General features: G+C 43.1%; 1 protein-coding gene across 3 annotated transcripts in view; it reads right to left on the reverse strand.

Moving 5' to 3' along the window:
- The window catches only part of CAPN13 (calpain 13), an 81,195-nt gene that overhangs the window by 44,535 nt on the left and 14,249 nt on the right, over positions 1 to 22,411 (reverse strand). For all 3 annotated transcript variants that reach the window (XR_014545731.1, XM_083604521.1, XM_083604522.1), the window contains 5 exons: positions 19,131 to 19,206; positions 16,907 to 17,025; positions 8,373 to 8,506; positions 3,706 to 3,880; positions 2,154 to 2,222 (listed from right to left, as the gene is read on the reverse strand). Coding sequence is in view for 2 of the 3 variants with exons in the window: in XM_083604521.1 (XP_083460647.1) it covers positions 2,154 to 2,222; positions 3,706 to 3,880; positions 8,373 to 8,506; positions 16,907 to 17,025; positions 19,131 to 19,206 (573 nt within the window). In the remaining variant the exon portion in view is untranslated. The remainder of the gene's footprint in view (positions 1 to 2,153; positions 2,223 to 3,705; positions 3,881 to 8,372; positions 8,507 to 16,906; positions 17,026 to 19,130; positions 19,207 to 22,411) is intronic.

A 22,411-nucleotide genomic window follows, 5' to 3' on the forward strand; every position in this document is an offset into this window, starting at 1 on the left:
TATCACCCCCCACAGTGCCTGCCAAAGCCCCCTCACCCTATCAATTCTTTTATAGAAACGTTTTTGGCTTTTTTGAGGGTTGGGAGAGCTGTGTGTTAGTTGTACATTGCCTTCTTTTTCACTCGTGTTTTAGTAGAATTTCTGGGGTGGAGTGTCTTGCCTGTTTTGTTTGGGAGGGAATCTAAGCATTACCCAGTTTTCTCCTGTGAAATGGTGATTTTGTGGTGGCCCCAGGCCCGAAATAGTTGGAACCCCTGTTCTATGGAGCATTTACACCACCTGATTCCCAGTTCTTTCTCAAATGGGTGTGAGCATTATGGCACCTATTAACTACATATCATTCATAAGCAATTGTAGGCAGCGTATGTGTTTGTGTGGTGATGTGAGGAGTACTAAAGTTGCAAGGGAATGTCCTATGCCATCACTTGGTCCCCTTGGGCAGCTGACAGGGCCCAAGCAGAGCCCATAGCCACTGTGCCCTTTGGACAACCAGGTCCAAGAGCTTTCAGTTTAATGGTCTTGAAGTTTTCCCCTGCAGGGCATTAAAGGTAAAGGGACCCCTGACCATTAGGTCCAGTCGCGGACAACTCTGGGGTTGTGGCACTCATCTCGCTTTATTGGCCGAGGGAGCCAGCGTACAGCTTCCGGGTCATGTGGTCAGCATGACCAAGCCACTTCTGGTGAACCAGAGCAGCGCACGGAACTGTCATTTACCTTCCCGCCGGAGCGGTTCCTATTTATCTACTTGCACTTTGAGGTGCTTTTGAACTGCTAGGTTGGCAGGAGCAGGGACCGAGCAATGGGAGCTCACCCCGTCGCAGAGATTGACCCAGCCACCACTCCCTCCCCCCAGTTAAGCCCACAAGTGTAGGAAGGGGCCTGGCACAGATCATTTAGTCGAGGGCCCTGCAAAGAGAGGTATCTGTATAGTAATGCAGATGCTTAACAACACACAAAGGTCTCTTGTTCAAAATAATGATCTCCAGTTTAGCTCTGCATAGGTATTCCATCACACAGCCCTTCTCTCTTTTGCAGAATGTTGTAGTTCCCGGAAGAACTACACACCATGTTAGTGAGCATTCTTACTGCTGCAGAAGGAAGGCAAGCCAGAGGATTAGTCAAGGTCATTGTCCGCTTTGGCCATTTCTTTTGTCCTTGTTGATATGAGCATCGTAAGTGATGGTTCTGGGGGATGAGCACTGCACTCACCTTGAAGGCAGACCCACTTACTGCAGTAAATCCTTTGCTTTCTTTTGCCATTGCTGGATTATTACTTTCTGCCAAATTGATCTCCTTCCCCAGAAGATGATATTAAAATTTGGGGCAAGGGAAGGGTGTACGCTCGGGAAAGATAAACTTCGCAGGTGAAGAAAATGACTTCTTCATCCAGCTGTGAACTCTTGACCCTGCACTTTAGCATATTCTGAGCAATGTCTCTTTCACAGGGCACTTTCCCACAGCAAGTGTTTTGTGGACTTGAGGTTGCTCATGCCTTTAAGTTTTGTACAAAACGCCACATTACACTTTCCGTATTAAAACACTGCCCCGTATTTCCTTCCTTATTTAACTTGGTTTTCTATTTCCTTTTTAAAAATTATGTGTTTTTTAAACATATTGGATTATCTGCAGAAATGGTAAACTGTGTTTAATGCTATCGGGTGGTGCTCTTGCATCAATACTTTATACCTCAGAATTAAATTAACTCCATGGATTCAGCCCACAGAAGTGTCCATTCATTTAATTTGTTTCGGCCTCTTAAAACTTGCCTGAGGCCTTTTTCTGGTAAGTGGGTTATCTTCTGCCACATCACTGGCTGAACCAATGAGTGTTAATTATGGGCTCAGTGTTTCATCATTCTTGATAGTTCCCTTAAAAACGACTAACTGGCTGTGTCACCTTGCTAACTTTATCATTTCTTTACTTCTACATAAAGCCACCGGGTTTCAGACATTTCAGGAAGGCAGGAATGAAATTATGTGATCTCAGTGACGCATGGAGGTCTAGATTAGATCAACGGAATATTACCTTCTGGTCCTAAAAGCAATGAATTATGAACATGGGGATGGAGAACAGCGGGCCAGCTGCCAATTAGGAGAGTGGGCTGTGGGAAGAAGACAATTAAGAAGGACAGAAATAAATGTTTCCTCTCTCACCTCTGCAGTCTCCACAACAGTGTAGGCATGACCTTGAACAATTCCATTCTTCTCGTTTACGTTATTTTTCTGAATGGAGAAAGGACAGCTATAACCTCTCTAAAAGCATTAGCAAACATATTTTCATTTGATCCAATGGATGTGGTTTGTTTGATGAGGGGAGAACCAGGGCCAGGGCCAGCCAAATACATTTTGCTACCTGATGGCAAAGGACACGATGGTGCCCCTCACCCATTCCCATGTACAAAAGTTGACTGGGGTGACGGTGGACTTTTCTTTTATTTCTTTCAATGCTATGTCCTCCTCTGCACTTGAGGGCATCAGGCTAGTTTAGTGGGGTACAAGGCAGGCTGTGTGGTACATATAGCTCTGTCCTCCAATCAAAGGAAGCATTCAGGGGGTGCTCAGGAGGAACAGCAATGTTCCAAACCACAGCCCTCCCAGCATCTGCCACCTGAAGCATTTGCCTCACTCTGCCAAATGGTAGGACCGCCCCAATGAAATCTCCTTTAACGGAAGGAGCTCAGTCACAACTGTTTTAGAGATGCTGCTGCTACACAACAGCCTGCACAACTTGTGACTGACATATACTCAGCTAAATGCAGACCAATGGTCTTTTGTTGCCAGATGCTTGACAGCCTCCCGACTTTGTTGTCAAAGGCAGCAAAAAACAAGAGGTTTACTGAGCTCTTGTTTTGCAGGGTCCAAGCATGGGCAGGGGTTAATGGGCACACTTTACTGGGGCCAATGGGGTCCTGCAGATCCAGGGGGGAAATGTGGCTGGATTGTAGCTCACACTTGAGGATGCCTATTTCTCTGTATCTCTGTATCTTAATGGTGTGTCTAGATCCCAAACAACGCAGGCCCCAATTACCTGAAAGAACGCCTGCTTCCCTACAGACCCCCTTGGGTGCTCAGATCGGCAGAAAGGGACCCTCTTGCTTGTTCAACCTCCCTCAGAAGCTGGTGGGCTGGGGTGGCCCAGGAAAGGGCATTCTCTGTGGCACTCCTAGGTTGTGGAACTCCTCTCCCAGAGTGGTACGCTGGGCACTTTCATTATATAGCTTTCGGCAAATGCTGAAGACACACCTCTTTTGACACTTGAGAGATGTTTATTTTTAGCACCTACCTTATTTCTTCAATTTAAAGTTGTTCTAAGCTGTTTTTAGTATTGTGTTTTAATTGCTGTAACTTGCCCTGGGACCTTGGGGGTAAAGCGTGGGTAATAAATTGTAATAATAATAAGAGCACCATGTCTTGTAAGAACTGTTGCAGCCCATGACACTGAGCATTTAAACAGAGAAGGCCAGTGAGTCTGTGTCCCCGGCCCTCCTCCAGAACCATAGAAATGGGGGTGAAAATTGAGTGGCACACACTACCAGGCTGCCAGGTTTACTTAGCATGGCTGTATGACACTTTGCTTGAGGGGAAAGCATTACATGTAAACCAACAAAGCACAGGGGTTCTGCATGCAATTTTGAGGGGAACAGGTGAACAAGACTGCATCTTCTTATATTCCGGTTCCTAGAAAAAAACAAAACTTCTAGCTTACCACTGGAGGAGTGACGCATCCCATGAGGCAACCTGACTTGGCAGCGGCCTTCACTACCTCATACAGATAAGAGGAAGGGCGAGGAAGGTCCAAAGATATCTGGACCCCACCTGTGAAGTCCACTAAAGCCTCAGAAATGTAGCCCATGTGCAACTTCTGATAGGAACCGTGCAATCTGGAAGAAGAGAGAAGACTTTGAGGTTAGGCCAGTACCAGGTTTAAGAAGGCCCTGTGAAAGGTGTCCTCTAAGACCAACATGCCCCCCTTTTAAGCCTGACAATGTTTTTTTAATATTGGGTGCACAGTGAGGTGAGGAAATGGTCAAGACTGGTCAGAATGCCCATGTATTGGGGCCCAGAGGCATTCTGATGGGGAAAAGAAGGTGAGCGGTTGCATACATTTCTCTGATGACAATAGGGACGTCCCATTCCATAATGATAATTTTACTATTTATACCCCACACACCACACTGGGTTGCCCCAGCCACTCTGGGCAGCTTCCAACATATATAAAAACATAATAAAACATTTTAAAAAGACCTTCCCTATACAGGATTGCCTTCAGGCGACTATGGGATCGGATAACTGCATGCCCTCCAACATTTCCCCAATGAAAATAGGGACATCCTACCATACCCTCCAACTTTTCTCCAATGAAAATAGGGATAACTTAAGGACAAGTGGGACATTCTGGGATCAAATCAGAAACTGGAACGGGTTCTCTAAATCAGGAACGTCCCTGGAAGATAAGGACACTTGGAGGATCTGATGTTGCAGTCTCAGGTTCACTGCACTAGTTTTTTGTTTTTTTAAGTTTTTAAATGAAAAGAAAATTGGCAGTACTACAAACCCCCCCTGGGACCCATTCTTTTCAATCATGCTGGGTGCTGGTGCCAGGCCTGGACAGCAAGGTTAGTGAGTGGGGCTGTTTGAAACCGGCTGGAAAAAATATTCCCCATCAGGAAATGAGTTGTAATCTAAAAACTGCAAATGGGAAAAGGACAATTTTGACATTTTCATTTTTTTTATAGGAAAACAGGAATGACAGATAACTGTTTTGTGATGAAGATTTCTGGTTCAAAGCAATATTTATCCTTAAATTGCCAATTTAATGCAGGCGTATTAGAAAACCTGGCTGGCAAAGGGAATATGAAGCTGCCAAAGGGAGCAGGTTGCCTGCAGCTGGTGGAAAGGAAGAAGGGGCAGAATGGGAGAGGGATTCCCTCACACAGCACCACATCCCACAGCTGCAGAAACACTTCAGCTACCAGATCACCATGGGTGTGTCAGTTTGCATTTCTTAGTACATAAAGCATTGATCTGATGTGTAGAGATCTTTCCTATTGTACTAAATTCAAAAGGGTTCTGGAAGTTTCTGTGTGTGAAAGAAACAAGCAGAAGGTTCATGATGTTTGGGTTATACTTTCAAAGAAGCTGAGTACAGCTGGCTTGAATTGGTTTTCTTATCTCTTCTGTCAAGGTCATGCTGGCTATCAAAATAAGGCCAGAAGGAGCCTGGGTTTGACTTTCACTTTCTATCTCTCTTCCTTCTGGTGTGGTGTTCTGTACATAGTATGCTTAGCATTAAGTTGTAGACTTATTATAAGTTATTGTAAGTTTAAGTTAAGTCTGCTGCAACTGGATTTCTTATGGACAGTGCCAATCCTGAATGTAATGGATTTCTGACCATTTTGCTCATTTGCCTTCAGTCGCAGTAAAGCTCTGCTGTATGAAATATAATCGCCTCTGGTCTGTTTTTGGGGAATCCTGCAACATGTTTAAGTTTTTACTCTGCTAACTATACATCTGAGTTCTGCTCTGGATCAATATTGAGTAGAATTCCATGACAGACTGTATATCTGTGGCCACACCAGGACATATATTACATTCTCAATGGGATCATGGGTATGTGAGCAATTAAGAATGGCTCAAACTATTCTGTACAGAGGCAATATTGGCCCTAGGAGCTGGCTCCCATGGAAATCTCAAATTTAGAACCAGTGCTTGAATCTGACATTTGTTTTTACATTATCAGAGTTCTAGTCTTGATTTCCGCCTGGCAAAAACACTCAAGGTGCAAAGCAAGACCATAGAATTGTAGAGTTGGAAGGGGAACCAAGGGTCATCTAGTCCAACCCCCTGAAGTGCAGTAAACCAATGAGGGGTGTGGCCTGGGGAAAGTCCTGAGGGCCAAACAGAGAGAGACCTGGAGGGCTGCATTTGGCCTCCAGGCGTGAGGTTCCCTATTCCTGCATTGGACTATGTGTAAATCAGGATAGGAACTGACACATCAGTCCATTACTGGTCGCTGTCAATTTCCTATTTGTTCATTTATAAATCCCTTCCATTCTCATTCCATATTACTTTGTGATTATAGCATTTAAACATGCATGCAAATCCATAACTTAAATGGTATTGAAACAGTTTAAGATGAAATCCATTAGAAATTGTACTGTTTCTTTTTTGAGCCAAGAACTGCAAGACTGAGTGGAATTCAAAGGGAAATTATATTCTAATCTGTGATTTTGTCTAGATTTGCAAATTTGGTTGGTTCTCTTATTAAAAATGCAAACTAAACAAAATTATCCTTTCTTTGTGGATTAGGATACTAGCTGGCCTGATCTATACCGCCCAGACAAATGTACAAATTAGAACATAGATATCCTTCAGATCTCACACTTAATTGAATTTTGCGATGCTTTAGCATCAAAACGCATATTTTGAGCTAAAATATGTATAAGACAAAATACATTTACAGATGTATATTTTTTGAGAAAGTACGTTAAAATGTGCATTTAAATGAGAATTTTAAAAAAGCAGATAAATGTAGAAACTGGGATGGGACGGATTTATGAATGGACACATAGGAAAGTGACACAGATAATCTGTGATAACTATAAAAAAACTGATCTCTTTCTTTCTAACTGTTATAAAATAACAATTCTGAAAAATGGGTACCTGGTCCTATGGTTATATAACAATATTTCATGAAGCATGAAGAAAGATAAAGAAAGCATCATAAAAATGGTCCTAAGATACACTGTGTTTGGGGATACTTTCGTGTTTTGTTCTGCAGTTTAATCTTGAAGTCATCCCTAGGCAGGCTTTGTACAGTGCTGAAATTTTGCACACAAACTCCCCATTGCATGCCACATTCTGAAGCAACCACCCTGGTGGCATATTTGCAATCTTCTAACTTCGAAAACAATTTGCCACTGTTGCAAGGAGATCTGATAGAGATGAGAAAGCATACGAGCAACGTTTGGAATTAAGCACGGCAGATATATGTACAACATGAGCACTAATCTCAGATTCCTTTTCGTTGTTGTTGTTGTTCAGGTCATTGAGCGTTCATCAGATAGTAACAATTCTGGCTACCAGAAGGCATCTTTCAAGCCTTGTTGCCTTATCTTGGGCTTTTGATTGCGAACGCAAAAAAAGAACAAAAGAACAAAAGAAAGGGAGGAACGGGAAATCCACACAGGATTATTATTTTGCTTATCGGCTTAAGGAGACTAACAGAAGAAATCGTAAAGGAAAAATAGAAATTATATGAACAAGATATGATGTGGAAACACCAAGATAAGACTGGATAGAATTATGAATTTTGTTTGGACTGATTGGGACTGATTTGGACATTAACGCAGTAATAAAAAGATGATCTGAATCCCCCTTTGGATCTTGAAGTATGGGTTCCCCCAACAAAATTTAAAAATTTGGCTTTGTAATTTGGAATTTATGTGATGTGATTTAATTTGATGTGATTGGCCAGTTAATAAAATTTTAAAAAAAACAAAACAAAAGAACAAAAGAAAGGAAAAGGAAAGGAAAGGAAAAAGACAAATCAGAAGCGACTGTAGATAACAAGAGTACATGGCATTAAAACTCACAGTAAGCACACTATCTGAGTAACACAGAGACTCAGAAAATGAAATCCATGGCTAATTGTATTTTAAAATAATGTTCTCAACCTAGACTGACAAGAAAGGAATTTACAGTATACACAGGGGGGAATCTTGTTGCTGAAAATCTCATAAACAGCATCTCTTGCCATCTTAATGAAATAGCGATCTGGAATGAAAACGCTGCTCAGCAAAGTGGTACCTGAGTCAACTCTTTCTAAAGAATGCTTCGGTCTCTCAAAATCAGCACTTTAAGACCAGCTCATTACCTGACCTTTTGTGCTGCTGCCACACTCCCTGCTTTGTTGTTTTGCAGGGATGGGCTAATTGGAGTTGTAATCCAAAACCTCTGGAGAGCACCAGAGTTGGCAAGGATAGGAGATGGAGAAGGAATACAGGCATAGATTTCAAGATAAGGATTAGGTGGTTATATAACCAGAAGCAAGGTTTTCCATCCCCATTCCAGTAACTAAGGCTATAGTCCTACGCTCACATAACCTGAGATTAAACCCCATTGAACTCAATATACATGTAAACCACTAAACTACACCAACAACATGTGGAGCTAACATTTGACTACAGCTTCTGCCACTGCAGATATACTTTGTGAGTGTTTGTTACTTATACGAACCACAGAATAGTTGTCTGTGATCCTCCTCAAGCATGGCACCTTGGCACAGGTTCCTTTTACCTAAAGCATCCATCGCTGGGAGGTCACAATCATTAAACAGAGCATGAAAGAGAGAAAGGTTTTATGAGTATTTACTTGGCATAGGCTTTTTCAAGCAGTGGCGGCCAGAATTCATTTCTGCTCCGGGGATGAACGGATAAGTATTCTCCATTGAGAAAAGGCAGCCGGTCATCTATCACCACATCCAGCCAGTCTCCAAGGTACCAGAACTTGGGGAATGAAACAAAAACAAAAATAGAAGAAGGTTAAGCTTCTTTTATTAAGAAGATGAATTCCTTCTAGGCCAAGTGTGGAGAACCTTTGGTCCCTCAGATGTTGCTGGACTACAACTCTCATCATCCCTGGCCATTCACTATGCTTGCTGAGGCTGATGGGAGTTGTAGTTCAGCAGCACCTTGAGGGCCAATGGTTCCCCATACGTTTAATGTTTGATTTTGTTTGTTTGATTTGTATATTTGTTGGAAGCCTCCCAGAGTAGCTGGGGCAGCCCGTCAGGTGGGCAGGGTATAAGAAACAAATTTATTATTTAATTTTATTATCCTAGAAAAGAGAAAGTGCCGTACAGTTAAGCTACCCTTATAGCATGCGTGGGGTGTCCACAGCTAGCACTTTCCCAGCACAGGAAAGCTTTCTGACTGAGAACTCTACATGCCAATCCAATGAGTACAGAGTAAACTGTGTTCTACTAGACCATTGGTTCTTCCCACTCAATATTGTCTACCTCAGAGGTAGTCAGCCTGGCATTCTCCTGATCCTGTGGACTAGCACCTCCATCACCCCTGGTGTTATGTATTGAGTGGTCTGTGTTTGCCTGAGCTTGAGTCTGGACTACGGATTCTGAGCCCCTGTGTTCTGATTCGATACATGATATCCAATCACAGAACATTTCAGGATTTAGGCCTCTGCCATTGGCCCTTAAACTCTGAGTCATGATTCGCAGCTTGGAATTTTAGACAGCCAATCACATTGGGAGTGGGAGTGGCCCAGGCCTTCAGAAATGTATATAAGCAGTTGTTTTGACCCTGCTGTCCAGTTCTCTTCATTCAGTAAAGGTTCTTGCTGCTATCACTGTGTCTTGCCTTGTGGGAACCCACCTACACTTCACCTACCATTGGCTATGGTGGCTCGGGAGTTGTAATCCATATTTGGAGGCCACATTGTTGGCTACTCCTGGTCTATGGATGGGAAACATTTGGTGCTCGAGATGTTATTGAACTCTAGCACCCATCAAACACAGTCAGCATGGCCAACATCTGGAGAGTCACAGGTTCTCCATCCCTTGACAATGACTCTTCATTGTCTCAGACAGGGCTCTTTCTCAGCCCCACCTAAAGATTGCAGGACTTGAACATGGGACATTTCCTATGCAAAGCATCTATTCTGCCACTGAATTGCAACCTTCTTCCATGGGGCCCTTTATGCCCCATGTGCCATTTGCCTCTAATGGTGTGCTATAGCTGCCTCTTTGGATCCAGTTCAGCCTCCACACGAACCACAACCAGCTCAGAAAGTCTGTTTCTCAGCCTCCTATGGACAGAGAAGCAGTTGACAAATTGTGATGTTATTTTCAATACTGGAATGCTTGTTTGAGCTTGTGAAGCTTTGGAAGTGCCATACCATTTTCATTCTTTAAACTGGGTTTTTTTCCCACCTGTCAATAAGCTCTTCTAATTGCAATTAAATTTACTATTTTTGTGGAGCGTTTCATTGATTTGTAAGAAGCAATGAAAATTAAAAGGAAAAATGAGCTTAAAGGGACTGTCCCTCTGCCAACTAGGTGGCAGGAGGCAAGGTATTTGAAACTGCCAGATCTCTTTACTCAAATAGATTCAAAATTATGACATCTGTTTGGAAGAATAAAACACTAATAGAAAGAAAACAAAATGGAAGTATCCCCTTTTTTACTGGTTCTGCAAAACCATGCTTCCTTAGAGACAGAAAGGAGTAAGGTTGCCCCATCTGTTCTGCTGCAAGACCTCTTCCATCAGGTTCCACTTTCCCTCAAATGTCTCATAACAGGAGTAATTCCTACAGGCTGTGGGAGAAAGGGGAAGCAGCCTCTCTTAGTCTAAGCCACCTCGTATGTCAGGCTTCGGGAAATCGGCTTCCTCCCCCGTGTCATGTCAGTAAATAAGCAGATCAAATGAAAGTCTTACCAGTTAGTTTCTTTAATAAACACAGCGAGAGACAAAAGAAAGTGGCTCCCTAGGATGGCGGTGCTCCCAATTAAGGCCTACACAACCCTCCATCCCTATTAATATATGTCACTCCTACGTCTTGTATCCTGAGCTTGTACCCTCTGCACTTTCTGTTCTAAGACTTTCTGAGCTCTTTGGGGGTGGGGGGAGGAGAATGCTGTCCAGAGATTGTGAATCTGTTAACTCTAGAGGACTCCCTCATAGAGGTGGGAGAAAGGTTGTTTTCTGCTGCTCCAGAGAAGCGGACACGGAGCAATGGATCCAAACTACAAGAAAGAAGATTCCACCTAAACATTAGGAAGAACTTCCTGACAGTAAGAGCTGTTCGACAGTGGAATTTGCTGCCAAGGAGTGTGGTGGAGTCTCCTTCTTTGGAGGTCTTTAAGCAGAGGCTTGACAACCATATGTCAGGAGTGCTCTGATGGTGTTTCCTGCTTGGCAGGGGGTTGGACTCGATGGCCCTTGTGGTCTCTTCCAACTCTATGATTCTATGATTCTATGATTCTTTCTCTTCCAGTGTTTCTTCTGCTAGCTGTTCCCCACCCAGTATTTCCTAACTTCTGCCTTCTGAACTATGCCCCTCTACAAACCACTGTTCTAAATCTATACTGTCCTCCTGCTCCTGGGATGATTCAGGGTCAGGGGGAGGGAGGGCTCCTACCATTCATCTTCGGTGCACTCCTCCTGAGCACAGTCCCTGACATCATAGGGATGTTGTGCATCTGAACCCAAAGATCTAATTTACTTAGCTGTGATGTTCAAATAATACACAAGTTCTCAGAGAAGGCTGGAGACAAACTATTTTCACACAATAAGGTCAATTGTCACCCAGTTCTCTGTTGATCTTCCATTGCAATTAACTACTGATTACATATAATTTGCTTTCCGATTTCCTTTGCTTTTTTGAAATTATTGGGGGGGGGGGGTTAAACAATATTCCTGTTCAGTTTTTTTTAATAAGAAAAAAGAGAACAAAAGCCCATCAAATATTGATATCTACTGTCAAATAAGATTGCCGTAGTAAGCTATCCTCTGTCTGTTGAACGCTTGGAAAGGAGTCTGCTGGCCACTTAAGCAGCTGGATAGTACAGGTGCTCTTCTAGCAAATTCATGTGAATGAATTTGCTGAAGTGTTTCAAGAAAGAAAGCAAAGATAGAGTTCGCTGGGGACAAACCAAAAGATCCATTTTTGCAATCATTAGCAGGTTAATGTAGTGTGTCATGCCTTTGCTAACAGCATGGGACAAAATCTCCATAGTTGCAGTATCAAGATATAAATTGATGTGTCTGGGATAAATTTGTCACAGTTGTGGCTATAACTTCCAAGGCTGGGCCCTAGGAAAGGAACAAGGGTGAACAGAACATGGCCATGTTTCAACATGAAAGGGAAATGAGGAATACTGGGACAATCCTGTCAGATGCTTCATTCCTTCTTTGCTTAACAGCATGTTCCTAAGCAGAGATCATCTGAATAAAATGCAGTTTTGTGAATATTTGCCACAATATCCAAGGCATCCTAAAATCATGGCTCTAGTACCGGGCTGTTTCTGAAGTACAAACAAAAACGGGATTGTAAGCTTCCCAGGGTAGATCATTGGAGTTGCTTTGGTTTTGAATCCACATCTGTGATTAATGTTGATGCTGAGTAATAATTTCCACTCCTTATACTCAGTGTGTTGTAGCATTATCTCCTTTTCCCTTTTCCTCTGCTCCCTGTTAAAATGTAATTTTGGAGAAAGTGGCCATAGCTCAGTGGTTGTACATGTAGGTAGTAAGGTAAAGGTAAAGGTACCCCTGCCCGTACGGGCCAGTCGTGTCCGACTCTAGGGTTGTGCGCCCATCTCACTTAAGAGGCCGGGGGCCAGCGCTGTCCGGAGACACTTCCGAGTCACGTGGCCAGCGTGACGAATCTGCTCTGGCGAGCCAGCACCAGCGCAGCACACGGAAACACCGTTTACCTTCCTGCTATAAAGGTAGTAGGTAGTACATGTAGGTAGTACATGTAGGTAGTACATGAAGGTAAACGGTCCCGGGTTCAGTGTCCAGGTAGATCTGGATAGGTAAAGGTAAAGGACCCCTGGATGGTTAGGTCCAGTCAAAGGCAACTATAGGGTTGTGACACTCATCTCGCTTTCAGGTCGAGGGAGCAGGTGTTTGTCCGCAGACAGCTTTCCGGGTGATGTGGCCAGCATGACTAAACCACCTCTGGCACAATGGAACAGCACGACAGAAGCCAGAGCACATAGAAATGCCGTTTATCTGCTTGTACTGGTGTGCTTTCAAACTGCTAGGTTGTCAGGCACTGGAACAGAGCAACAGGAGCTCACTCCACCACAGGAATTTGAACCGCTGACCTTCCGATCAGCAAGCCCAAGAAGCTCAGTGGTTTAGACCACAGCACCACCTGTGTCCCAGAGATCTGGATAAGACCCTTCTGAAACCATGGAGAGCTTCTAGACAATTTGAAAAATTGCTAGATACTTCAAAGATTGGACTCAGCAGAAGGAAGCTCCCTTTGAATTCCTGGAGTCCTGGAGCCAGCAAGGGTTACAATCTAATGGAGATTCTATTGTTGAACCAGCCAGGCAAGCTTCTTGGTGAGTTAAGGGCAATAGTTGCCTCCTAAGTATGGTCTTTAGTATAACAAAGGAAGTTGCTCCATGCCAGAGGTCAAATGGGCAGGCTTCCTCCCTTACTGGGTGGGTAGTGAGGAAATGCAATAGCCAGTGTGAGAGAGAGAAAGCTAGGCTAGAGGCTGCAGGCAGGAACTGAGAGAGAGCTATGCTTGATTTCCATTTGAATTCAAGGCTGTGACTATGGGAGAAGCAAGAACTTTTGGGGGCATTTATGCTGTGAGCCCCTCCATCTTAGGCTGAGGTTGTTTATACGTGTAAATAAACCATATATCATAAAGGCACCACAGTCTTGGTTGTGTTCCTCATTCAAAGCAAGCCGGATTCTGGGCACATGCCTGGAACTTCTGGAATCTCACACCATTGGTGATTGGGGTGGCTTGCAAGAATATAGTTATGGCTGGTGCCACTGGCCAAGGGCCCCTGATCTAAGGGGTGCCCACTGCCCAAGCCTGACATACTGCCATCACCAACCTAGGGTATCTGATTTAAATGCAGAGTGGGAAACCCTATTGAATAGTAAGAATTCTATTCTTGCCTGTATGCTCTTTTGATTTAATATGCTCAAGAATCATCTACCAAAAAAGGCTGGTTGAAGTTTGAAACAAAAGGCAGCATTTGATGTCTCTCCAACCTTCTATACCTCCCAAATTATTTTTTAGCTTGAAACGGTGATCAAGGTAGCCAAGTTTAAATTTTGCATAACAAGAGCGAGAAAGGTTTTGGATGCAACTTGCATTTATCTGAACCATCAAAGTGAAAGCACAGCTTCAAGCCAGGAAAAACAATCCAATTTGTTTTACCTTTAATCATTGTTGCTGATTGGCAGAGAACAAATGCATGGAGACACTTGGAGTACCATCTTTCCAAGCTCTTTGATGCTGGATGGCTTTTTTTTTCTTTCCTCAGTCAAAAGCTCATGCCAAACAGCTAGTAGCACGAGGCTGCTGGCCTATTGACTATGAAGGTTTAAGGTTGAAACTGCAATGCACCTTTGTTCAAACACCGCAGAAAGCAGAGGGGCTAAAGTGCAAACAAGAAGGCGTCTTTCAAGAGATTGCAGCCATTTTATCTGGATATTGGAAGATTTCCAAGGATCAAGAGTAAAGTTCACAATAAAACAGAAATCCCCCTTTTATTTGGTGATTAATTGAAGCTCTCCTGTTTCACACAAAGGAAAGGAAAACCATGCTGTGGAGCTGTTAGGATCCCTTGAGCTACACAATTTTGTTTAATTTGTTAATTGCAAAACTTGTCACTACCATTCTTTGTTGTTTTTTCAAAAGCACGCCATGTGATCTAATAAAAAGGGTGAACCAATAAAATTGGCTACAGTTCCTCAAAACCCCAGAGGAAGAGGGGTTGATAATTTGATAGGCTAGGCTTCTTTCAGCTCCTGGCCGGGCATAATGAACTACAAGCAAGAACAATGAAACCAAGCTAAGCAATGGCTTTGCCCCTAAGGCAGGGCTGGGGGAATTCTTCGGTCTGGTGGGCCAGATCTCTCCCCCCCCCATCCCCAGGTGAGAAGAGCTAGCACAGCAGGGGCGTTTCGTTGACTTTGCTGCCATGTCTCCCCCACGTTGAGTTCCCTGCACCTTACCTCTTTCCCTCTCAGTAACTTGCATCTACACTTGGGGTTGGGAAGCCAGGTGAGCAATGCGACCCCGTCTGCACCTCACCGCCACCCGCCGAACATATGCATGAAAATACATCAGGTGCTTTATGACTAATCTCTGTGGATGGGGATGTTAAATCAGTGCTTTCCAATTTCTCAAAGTCCTTTGAAGTAATATAGAAATGGCAGGCACTATGACTGAAATAGAAAATAGGCTTTTTTATCTCTTTGTGGGAGGAAATGGTGCATTCTTTACCAAGTTGCATAAAAACTAATTATCAAGCTGTGCTGCGCTAGCAGCAACTTTGAAGAGATAATTTAAGAACATTATGGACAAAGATGTTTGATTCAGGGGTAGGAGTGTTTGGGTTGGTCTTTGTTTGGTTTAGCTTGATCTTCTTGTCAGAAGAAAAGTAGATGCAGGTGTACTGAGTTCCTGATAAGAGGGTAGTGGGAAATATTTTCAAATACCATAATAAATTCTGCTTCTTAATAAGAAGACTGGAATGCTCTTAAATAATGCGTACAAGCTTTTCATGAAGTAATTCCAGAGTCTATTTTAAACCTTTATTGGAGAGAGTAATTCAAAGTTGTATTGTGCTGAAACCTCTGGTTTCTCAAAAGTTTTTACTTCCTCCCAAGAGAGGCTACTTACTATATGTTGGAAGCTGCCCAGAGTGGCTGGGGCAACCCAGTCAGATGGGCAGGGTACAAATAAAAAAGTTGTTGGGGTTCTGCCTCATTCACAGGTTGTTTTAGAATTTAATAATTATTTTGGTGAGTTCAAGGTGGAATACACCTTATCATTGTGAGGTAGTCAAAGATGGTTCATGTGTGTGCTTTTCAATTTACATTAAACCAGGTGTGAGGAACTTTGGCCCTCCAAAGGATGCTGAATTACAACTCACACCATCCCTGGCTATTGGTCATGCTGACTGTGGCTGATGGGAGCTGTAGTTCAGCAACATATGAAGGGCTAAAGGTTCCCATACCTGCATCAGACATTTCTCAACTGCTCTGCAGCCTCGCTGGCTGCTCAGTCTTCCTGAACTGAAAACACCACCATTACATCATGATGCCTTGCTTTACCTAGCACAGGGTGCCAGATACCAAATGCCTGAGATTGCTGCACTCACTGATTTTGTTTTTGAAGGAACTCTTTTTGCACCTAAAAAAACACCTTTCTACACTGATTGTAATAAAAGTAACAAGATTTCACATTAAAGAAATGCAGGAATAACAAATAGCTGTCAGGCACAAGGCAGGCAGACTCCCTGTTTTCCTGTGCTTACTGGAAAGCCCACCAGAAGATTACACACAGTTCATCTGGGAAGGCTGTTGAATGCTGACCACTGGAGAGGACTTATTGCATGAAAGAAGAGGGCATTCACTAAAATGCTCAGCCATCTTGAAAGTGGAGAAGGCTCAGTTAAAATTCTTCAGCAAGCCTATCAGAACTTCATTGTTGTTGCTCTTTCTCTGATAATTTTCTACTGCAACTTTTTCCTCATTGATGGAGAGTGGGAGTGGTAAAAACAAACAAACATTTTTTTCAGTATATGGCAAAGCCATATATTAAGGTAAAATGTATACAATAGTTAGGGTAGGTTATCCAGATGAATCAAACGTAAATAGCTCTGCCCAGTGGCGTAGCATGGGGGGTGCAGGGGGGGCCAGCCGCACCGGGCGCAACATCTGGGGGTTAGGGTTAGGGGGCACAAATCCACGGGTTAGGGGGCGCAAATCCATGGGTTAGGGGGCGCAAATTACTTGCCTTGCCCCGGGTGCTGACAACCCACGCTACGCCACTGGCTCTGCCCTATCCAGAGTGACACTATTACTTACAGTAGCTAGATCCAGTCCATAGTTGTGTTGACTGTAAAGAGGGCCAAATGACTTAAAACTGTTAGCATTTTCATTTCCCTGGAGGGATCTTTTAATTAATTATTTTATGTATATTTAAGTTTTACATAATTTAATTAAGATGTTCTGTGTTCCCTCTATATGCTATGTTTTTGCTCTTAAACCTACATTTTGATTACTGACTGTGGCAAGCATGAAATAAAACACTACTTTTACCCACAAGCAGCTCTAGGTTCTGGAGTTTCATCTGAAAACATAATACAAAATGACACAACGCCAACATACTCTTTTACATACCCGAAAATGAAAAATCCCTGCATAATTGTGTCGGAATCCTTGGTCTCTTGGAATCACGTTTTCCAGGAACCATGGTTGTAAGGTCAAAGAACCAAGAGCTGCTAGAACCCAACAATCACCTTGGAAAAGATAAGACGGAGGTTGTAATTAATTCCACAATCAATCTACTGCACCCTCTCCTAGCAGGCATTGATTTTTCCAAAGTTCATAATTACTTGGTTCAGAACATAAATTGTACAACTTGCAATGGTTGTCTATATTTGTTAACGGAGAAACATTTCCCTCAAATGTTATTCACAGGAGTTCTATTCAGATCTAATTGGGCCCACAAGGTATCCTAATTTAGCCCATGAGGCTGTTTTCCCCAAGCCATGTCCTCCTGCCCTATGCCTGTTGTCATAGATGAAGTCCACCATGGGGCAAGTAAGGACACGGTTCCTTGCCAAAAAGAAGGGTTCGATCAACCAATTGGCAGTGCCTAAAAACTCATGTGTCCAGGGGCATAGCTAACTGGTCCGGCACTGGGAGTGGTGGGGGTGGGGCAAGCTGCCCACGGGGGTGGGGCGATCCGTGCATGGGGGCGGTGTGGCCGCCCAGGGGGGTGCCACACCGAGCTGCCTGTGCAGTCCGCCTGGAGGACACAAGCCCCACACTGCCATTTCGGGCAGGGCAGGACACTGAGCCACCACATCACTCCCAGGAGAGACGCGTGGCTTGGGCGCGCTGCAAGCCAGGCCCAGCGGTAAGTGCCGCCCCTCCCCCCACAGTGTGCCATTTGGTCACCCCCTCAAGGATGACACCTGGGGCGGACCACACACCCCGCACCCCCCTTCCTAAGCCCCTGCCTGTGTCTTTCCCTGCGTGGCTTGATTTCAAACCACCCAGGTTTGCAGCCTGTATCCTGCATGTTTAAGTAGGATTTAAAACTGATTAAACATATAGTGAAGGGAAAAGAAGCACATCCCCATCTCTTCCTATGCACAAAAGGGCCAGACATCACTCTCCCTTACATGTAAAATAAGGGAACCAGCACAGACAGGCTGCAGATCACCACCTGATGATTCACAGGTTTATTTTTCATTCCCTTCTGGACAATCTTTTTTAATCACTAGCTCCCTCGCTGACATTTCTGCCTGAGCATCTCAGCAATGTGTCAAACTGAACTCTCTGCCTTCTTATCCAGACCTTCCCTCTCTGCCACACTTTTCTGTCACTGTTGAAAAATCCTATTATCTCCCCTACCTTCACCGAGCACAACTGTGGGGCCATCTTTGGCTACTCTTTTTCATTTTCTTCCCACATCCAGGCTGCTGTTAAATCATTCCACTCACTCCTTCATTTGCACCCTGTACAAAATTTGCCTTTTCTTTTCGGAATCGGCTGCTAAAAACCTTTTGCATATCCAGGTCATCTCTCATGTAGACTTTCTCCATTTTCTGCTCACTAGTTTCTCTCCTCCATCTGTTGCAATAATTTTCTCTTCCATCACGGTGACCAAATGACCCCTTACTTTCGGTCTCTGCACTGACTCAGTCAGCATCACTTTGCAGGGCACTGGCTCACCTGTTTTCTCTTAAGGCAACTGCATTAACTTTATCTGTTCCCTCATCCCAACTTACTTCTCTCCTCTCAACCTCTGCTCTTCACAAGCCTGTTATAATTAGAGCTGAGCTGAAATTTCTCAGCAGGCTTTCTATTTCTCTGAGACCATTTCAGATATTTTTCTTTTTCTCATCCCTGTCCCTGGAAAAAGGTCACTTTGCAGTATTTTCTCTGAGTAGTCTCTACCATTGTTTTGGTGGTGGTGTTGGCTGCCATTTTTCTCCCACAATGCCCCAGAGCTATACAAGGTCTGCATCATGCGCAGGATGCAAAACAAACAAAACAGCCTCACAGACAACAAACAAACAAACAAATGAAAACAGGTGAGGGGGGGGCTTATGCTTCGGCCACTGCTCATAGTGAGCTCCACCCCGCAATGAACTGTTGGAGAATGTGTCATTTCCATGAAAAAAATAAGAGAAATGGTTTTCCCCATAGATAAGGTAGAAACAGGCTATCTCAAGACACAGATAGCCCCTTAAACAATTAATGCAGAAAACAATTAATGTTTTCTATAGCATTGCAATAAAATAAGTAGATGTTGTTAGGCTATAGTAACAGGTGCACTCTTGGTTTGCAGGCCTGCAAACTCCCAAGTGCCAACATAGAATTTGGATCTTACCTATAGGCCCTTGAAGAATATCAAATCTGCTCACAGAATCCACAATCAAAAGAGGGCTCTGGTATGAGAGGATCTCCTTTAAAAGAGAATAACATACATTTCTGTTACTTAATAGAATGCTGATGAATAGCTGCTAATTACGTTCATTTCTTTATACTGTTGGATGAACTTTACTTGACACCTCCTTCCTTGTACTCATGTTTTTCTGTATGTCTGCTCCCCTATAACTGCAGCTGAATGCAGTTGAACTGGCTCCCATGTAAATGGAATTAGAATTGCAGCCTTAGTTTCGAGTAGGTGCATTTAGATCTGCAGCCTTCAGTAGGAATGTGGCAGCTCCTATGCATGGCCCGAACTTGATTTGCTCAAATGAAAAATACTAAACATTTTCATTCTGTCTGCAAATATCTGTTCCTGGGTGGCTAACTTAGGATTGAAGCCAATATACATGTGGACAAATGCTTCCACTTTTCACCATAATGTGCTAAAGGGGAGCATGTGCACTTCCCTTCTATAAAAATATACCATCGCATATTGAGGAAGAGCTCACCCATTGCTCCTGTGGAAAGTGAGCACACAGATGAATGAATCTGTCCATTTCAGTTTCTCTTGGTTTCTCATTTTTCCAGTCTTAAATTCAGTTCTCCACATTTCTGCAGAATTCTGCATTTTTAAAAATAACGGCATCAAATTTTCTTGAATATTATATTAAAGAAAATTTGATAGCGTTTTACCGGAGATTTTTCCGATATACACTTCAGTTTTGACGAATATACATGTTTTTACTAATGACTTTCCCTAATGACGCTTTTTTGTATGTTATACACTGTGCTTTTTTTCCATCCAGAACTCGCTGGAACTCAGTTCCTTCACCCCTCAGGTGGGCTCCATTGCCATTTTAAGAGAATGAGGGATGTGTTCATGGTGAGTTCCAGCATCTCCTTTTCTAGAAAGATAGTGCTGGTTATACCCATTTTATGCACATTTTCTTGCAGACAGTTACACACAGTTGAATAATTGTGTAATAAAATGCAGGAAAGTGTGGATTTCAAAGGATAATTTTGCAATTTTGAGAAGTGCAAGTCAGGTTGTTTCATCACTAAAATGCAGACAAAGTCTCATCCTCCCCCAACCCTAAGTTTACATTCTGCTATTGCATATTAGAATTCACATGAGAAAGTGAAAATGCAAGTCCACCTGTGGTTTTGTGCCTCTATTTTTTGCCATGAACCGTAACATGAGGAGTGATCCCAAGCTTAGAAAACAAAGGAATTACTACTGTTGCTAGATATAGCAAATTGCAGCCAGAAAGAGGGCTGCACAGAATAACAAGAAGGCAAGACCAATGAGCGGCAAGTAAATTTTATTAAAATCCAGCTTCCAAATTTCCCAACCCACTTTGAATGAAACTCTGGAGAGCAGCAGTTCCTTTGTGGCCACTAAACTCAAGAGAGGAATGTATTGTTGTTTTTTTACAAAGTTCCCTTCCTCTGATGTAACCTGTAGGAGATTGAATTTAATCAGAATCTTGTTCTTTTTCCTTTTAATTTAGATGTGTCATTTTCTCTGAGGAAGGTTGAAAACACATCAGGAAATTTGGGAACCAACTCCTTAATGCATTTTTCTTGCACACATTGATTTTGCTGTCTCCTTCACAGGTTTGACTGATACCTTGTCACTCTTTTCATTTTCATACTGTATACACAAGCTGATGTTGAAATATGGCTTTAAAGCTTCGAAGACATTTAGATGCATGCATGGTCTGATTGTCTGCAAAGACTGATTTGAGACCAAACACCCTACAGAGATGTCAGTGAGCTGCATATTTCAGGGAAATTCTGTAGCCCAGGTGTTTTGTGACTGGCTTGCTTTTGGCCATATTCTTTTCTCCAATGACATGTACAGTCCAGTTTAGGAAAAGGAGGATGCAACTGAGAATCAGAAAAGCCCAAGTTCTGTTTTAAGGTCATTTCACTATATCAGAAAATGGAGTGCTTTGAATGCCCCTTAACAACTCAGTTTATTAGAACTGAAAGAGACTTCTGGGGTTATCCAGCCCTGTTCTCTAAGGCAGGAAATTCTTTGTACAGCAGCCATGGCAAATGTCAACCTGCTTTTTAAAAAAAGCAAACAAACCTCATCCTCATCCCCTCACCCTCAGGAAAAAAAATATTTTAATGCCTTACCACTGGGCTATGGTCCTTCCTAGAGGGGGAATAATTGCCACAGGTAGAACAGCCATATGCACCAGCCTAAACTCTTCTATTTATGCCCTAGTGTTATAAATAGCACAGGGCAGAAAACTCCACTTGGGCAATATCTATTCTGTTCTTTAGATTAAAAAATAATAATAATAGAATTGTAGAGTTGGAAGGGAACCAAAGAGTCATCTCATCCAACCCTCTGCAATGCAAGACTCACAGCTTAAGAATCCCTGGCAGACGGCTGTCCCAACTTCTGCTTAAAAACCTCCAATGAAAGACCTGCCAACCACCATCTGAGGTTCTTTCCACTGCTGAACACCTCTTACTATCAGAAGAGGTTCTTCCTAATAGTTAGTCTGAATCACCTTTCTTGTAACTTGAATCCATTGGTTTGGGTCCTACCTTTCAGAGCAGCAGAAAACAGCTGTGCTCCACCTTCCATGTGACAGCCTTGGTTTCCAGAACCGTGATCATCTTGGTTACCCTCCTCTGCGCCCATTCCAGCTTGTCTTTTCTTCTTTTACTGTTATTACATTTCTATGCTGCCTTTCTTCCCTCCAAGGTGACATACCTCCCAAGGGATCACCCCATCCAGGCCTTGGGCATAACCTTTAAGCAAGGTGGTGGCCTCCTATGCCTTCAGGCCATACCCTGGGGTTTCAGTGATTACACTTGAGAACATTGTGCAAGGAATCTGAAGACTGGGCTAATAATAAGTACTCTGCATGATTCACAGCTCTTTGGCACCCAAAGTTGCTATTTCTTAACACCACAGGAAGCTGCTTTTCCTCTTGTCAGTGTTGGCAAGTAGACTGGATGTGTTTTTATGGAGGTCGCTGGAGATTTGAACCCTAAGGTCCTCCCTCGCTCAGTATTACTGGAAAAAAAAGTCCATTTGTTTGCTTGTATTCAATCAGCTTAATGAAATGGAAACAGCATTTCCTGCCTGTGACTGCTTAATAAGAGAAGTGTCACTGCCTAGTCAACTGATTGAATTAGATGTAGATTTCGGCAGTAATTGATGTGTGCCAAGGAGAAGCAACATTAGTTACCATTTGCACGACTTCCGCATCTGTA

Source organism: Podarcis filfolensis (genome assembly GCF_964270895.1).
Source record: "Podarcis filfolensis genome assembly, chromosome: 3".
NCBI lineage: Eukaryota > Metazoa > Chordata > Lepidosauria > Squamata > Lacertidae > Podarcis > Podarcis filfolensis.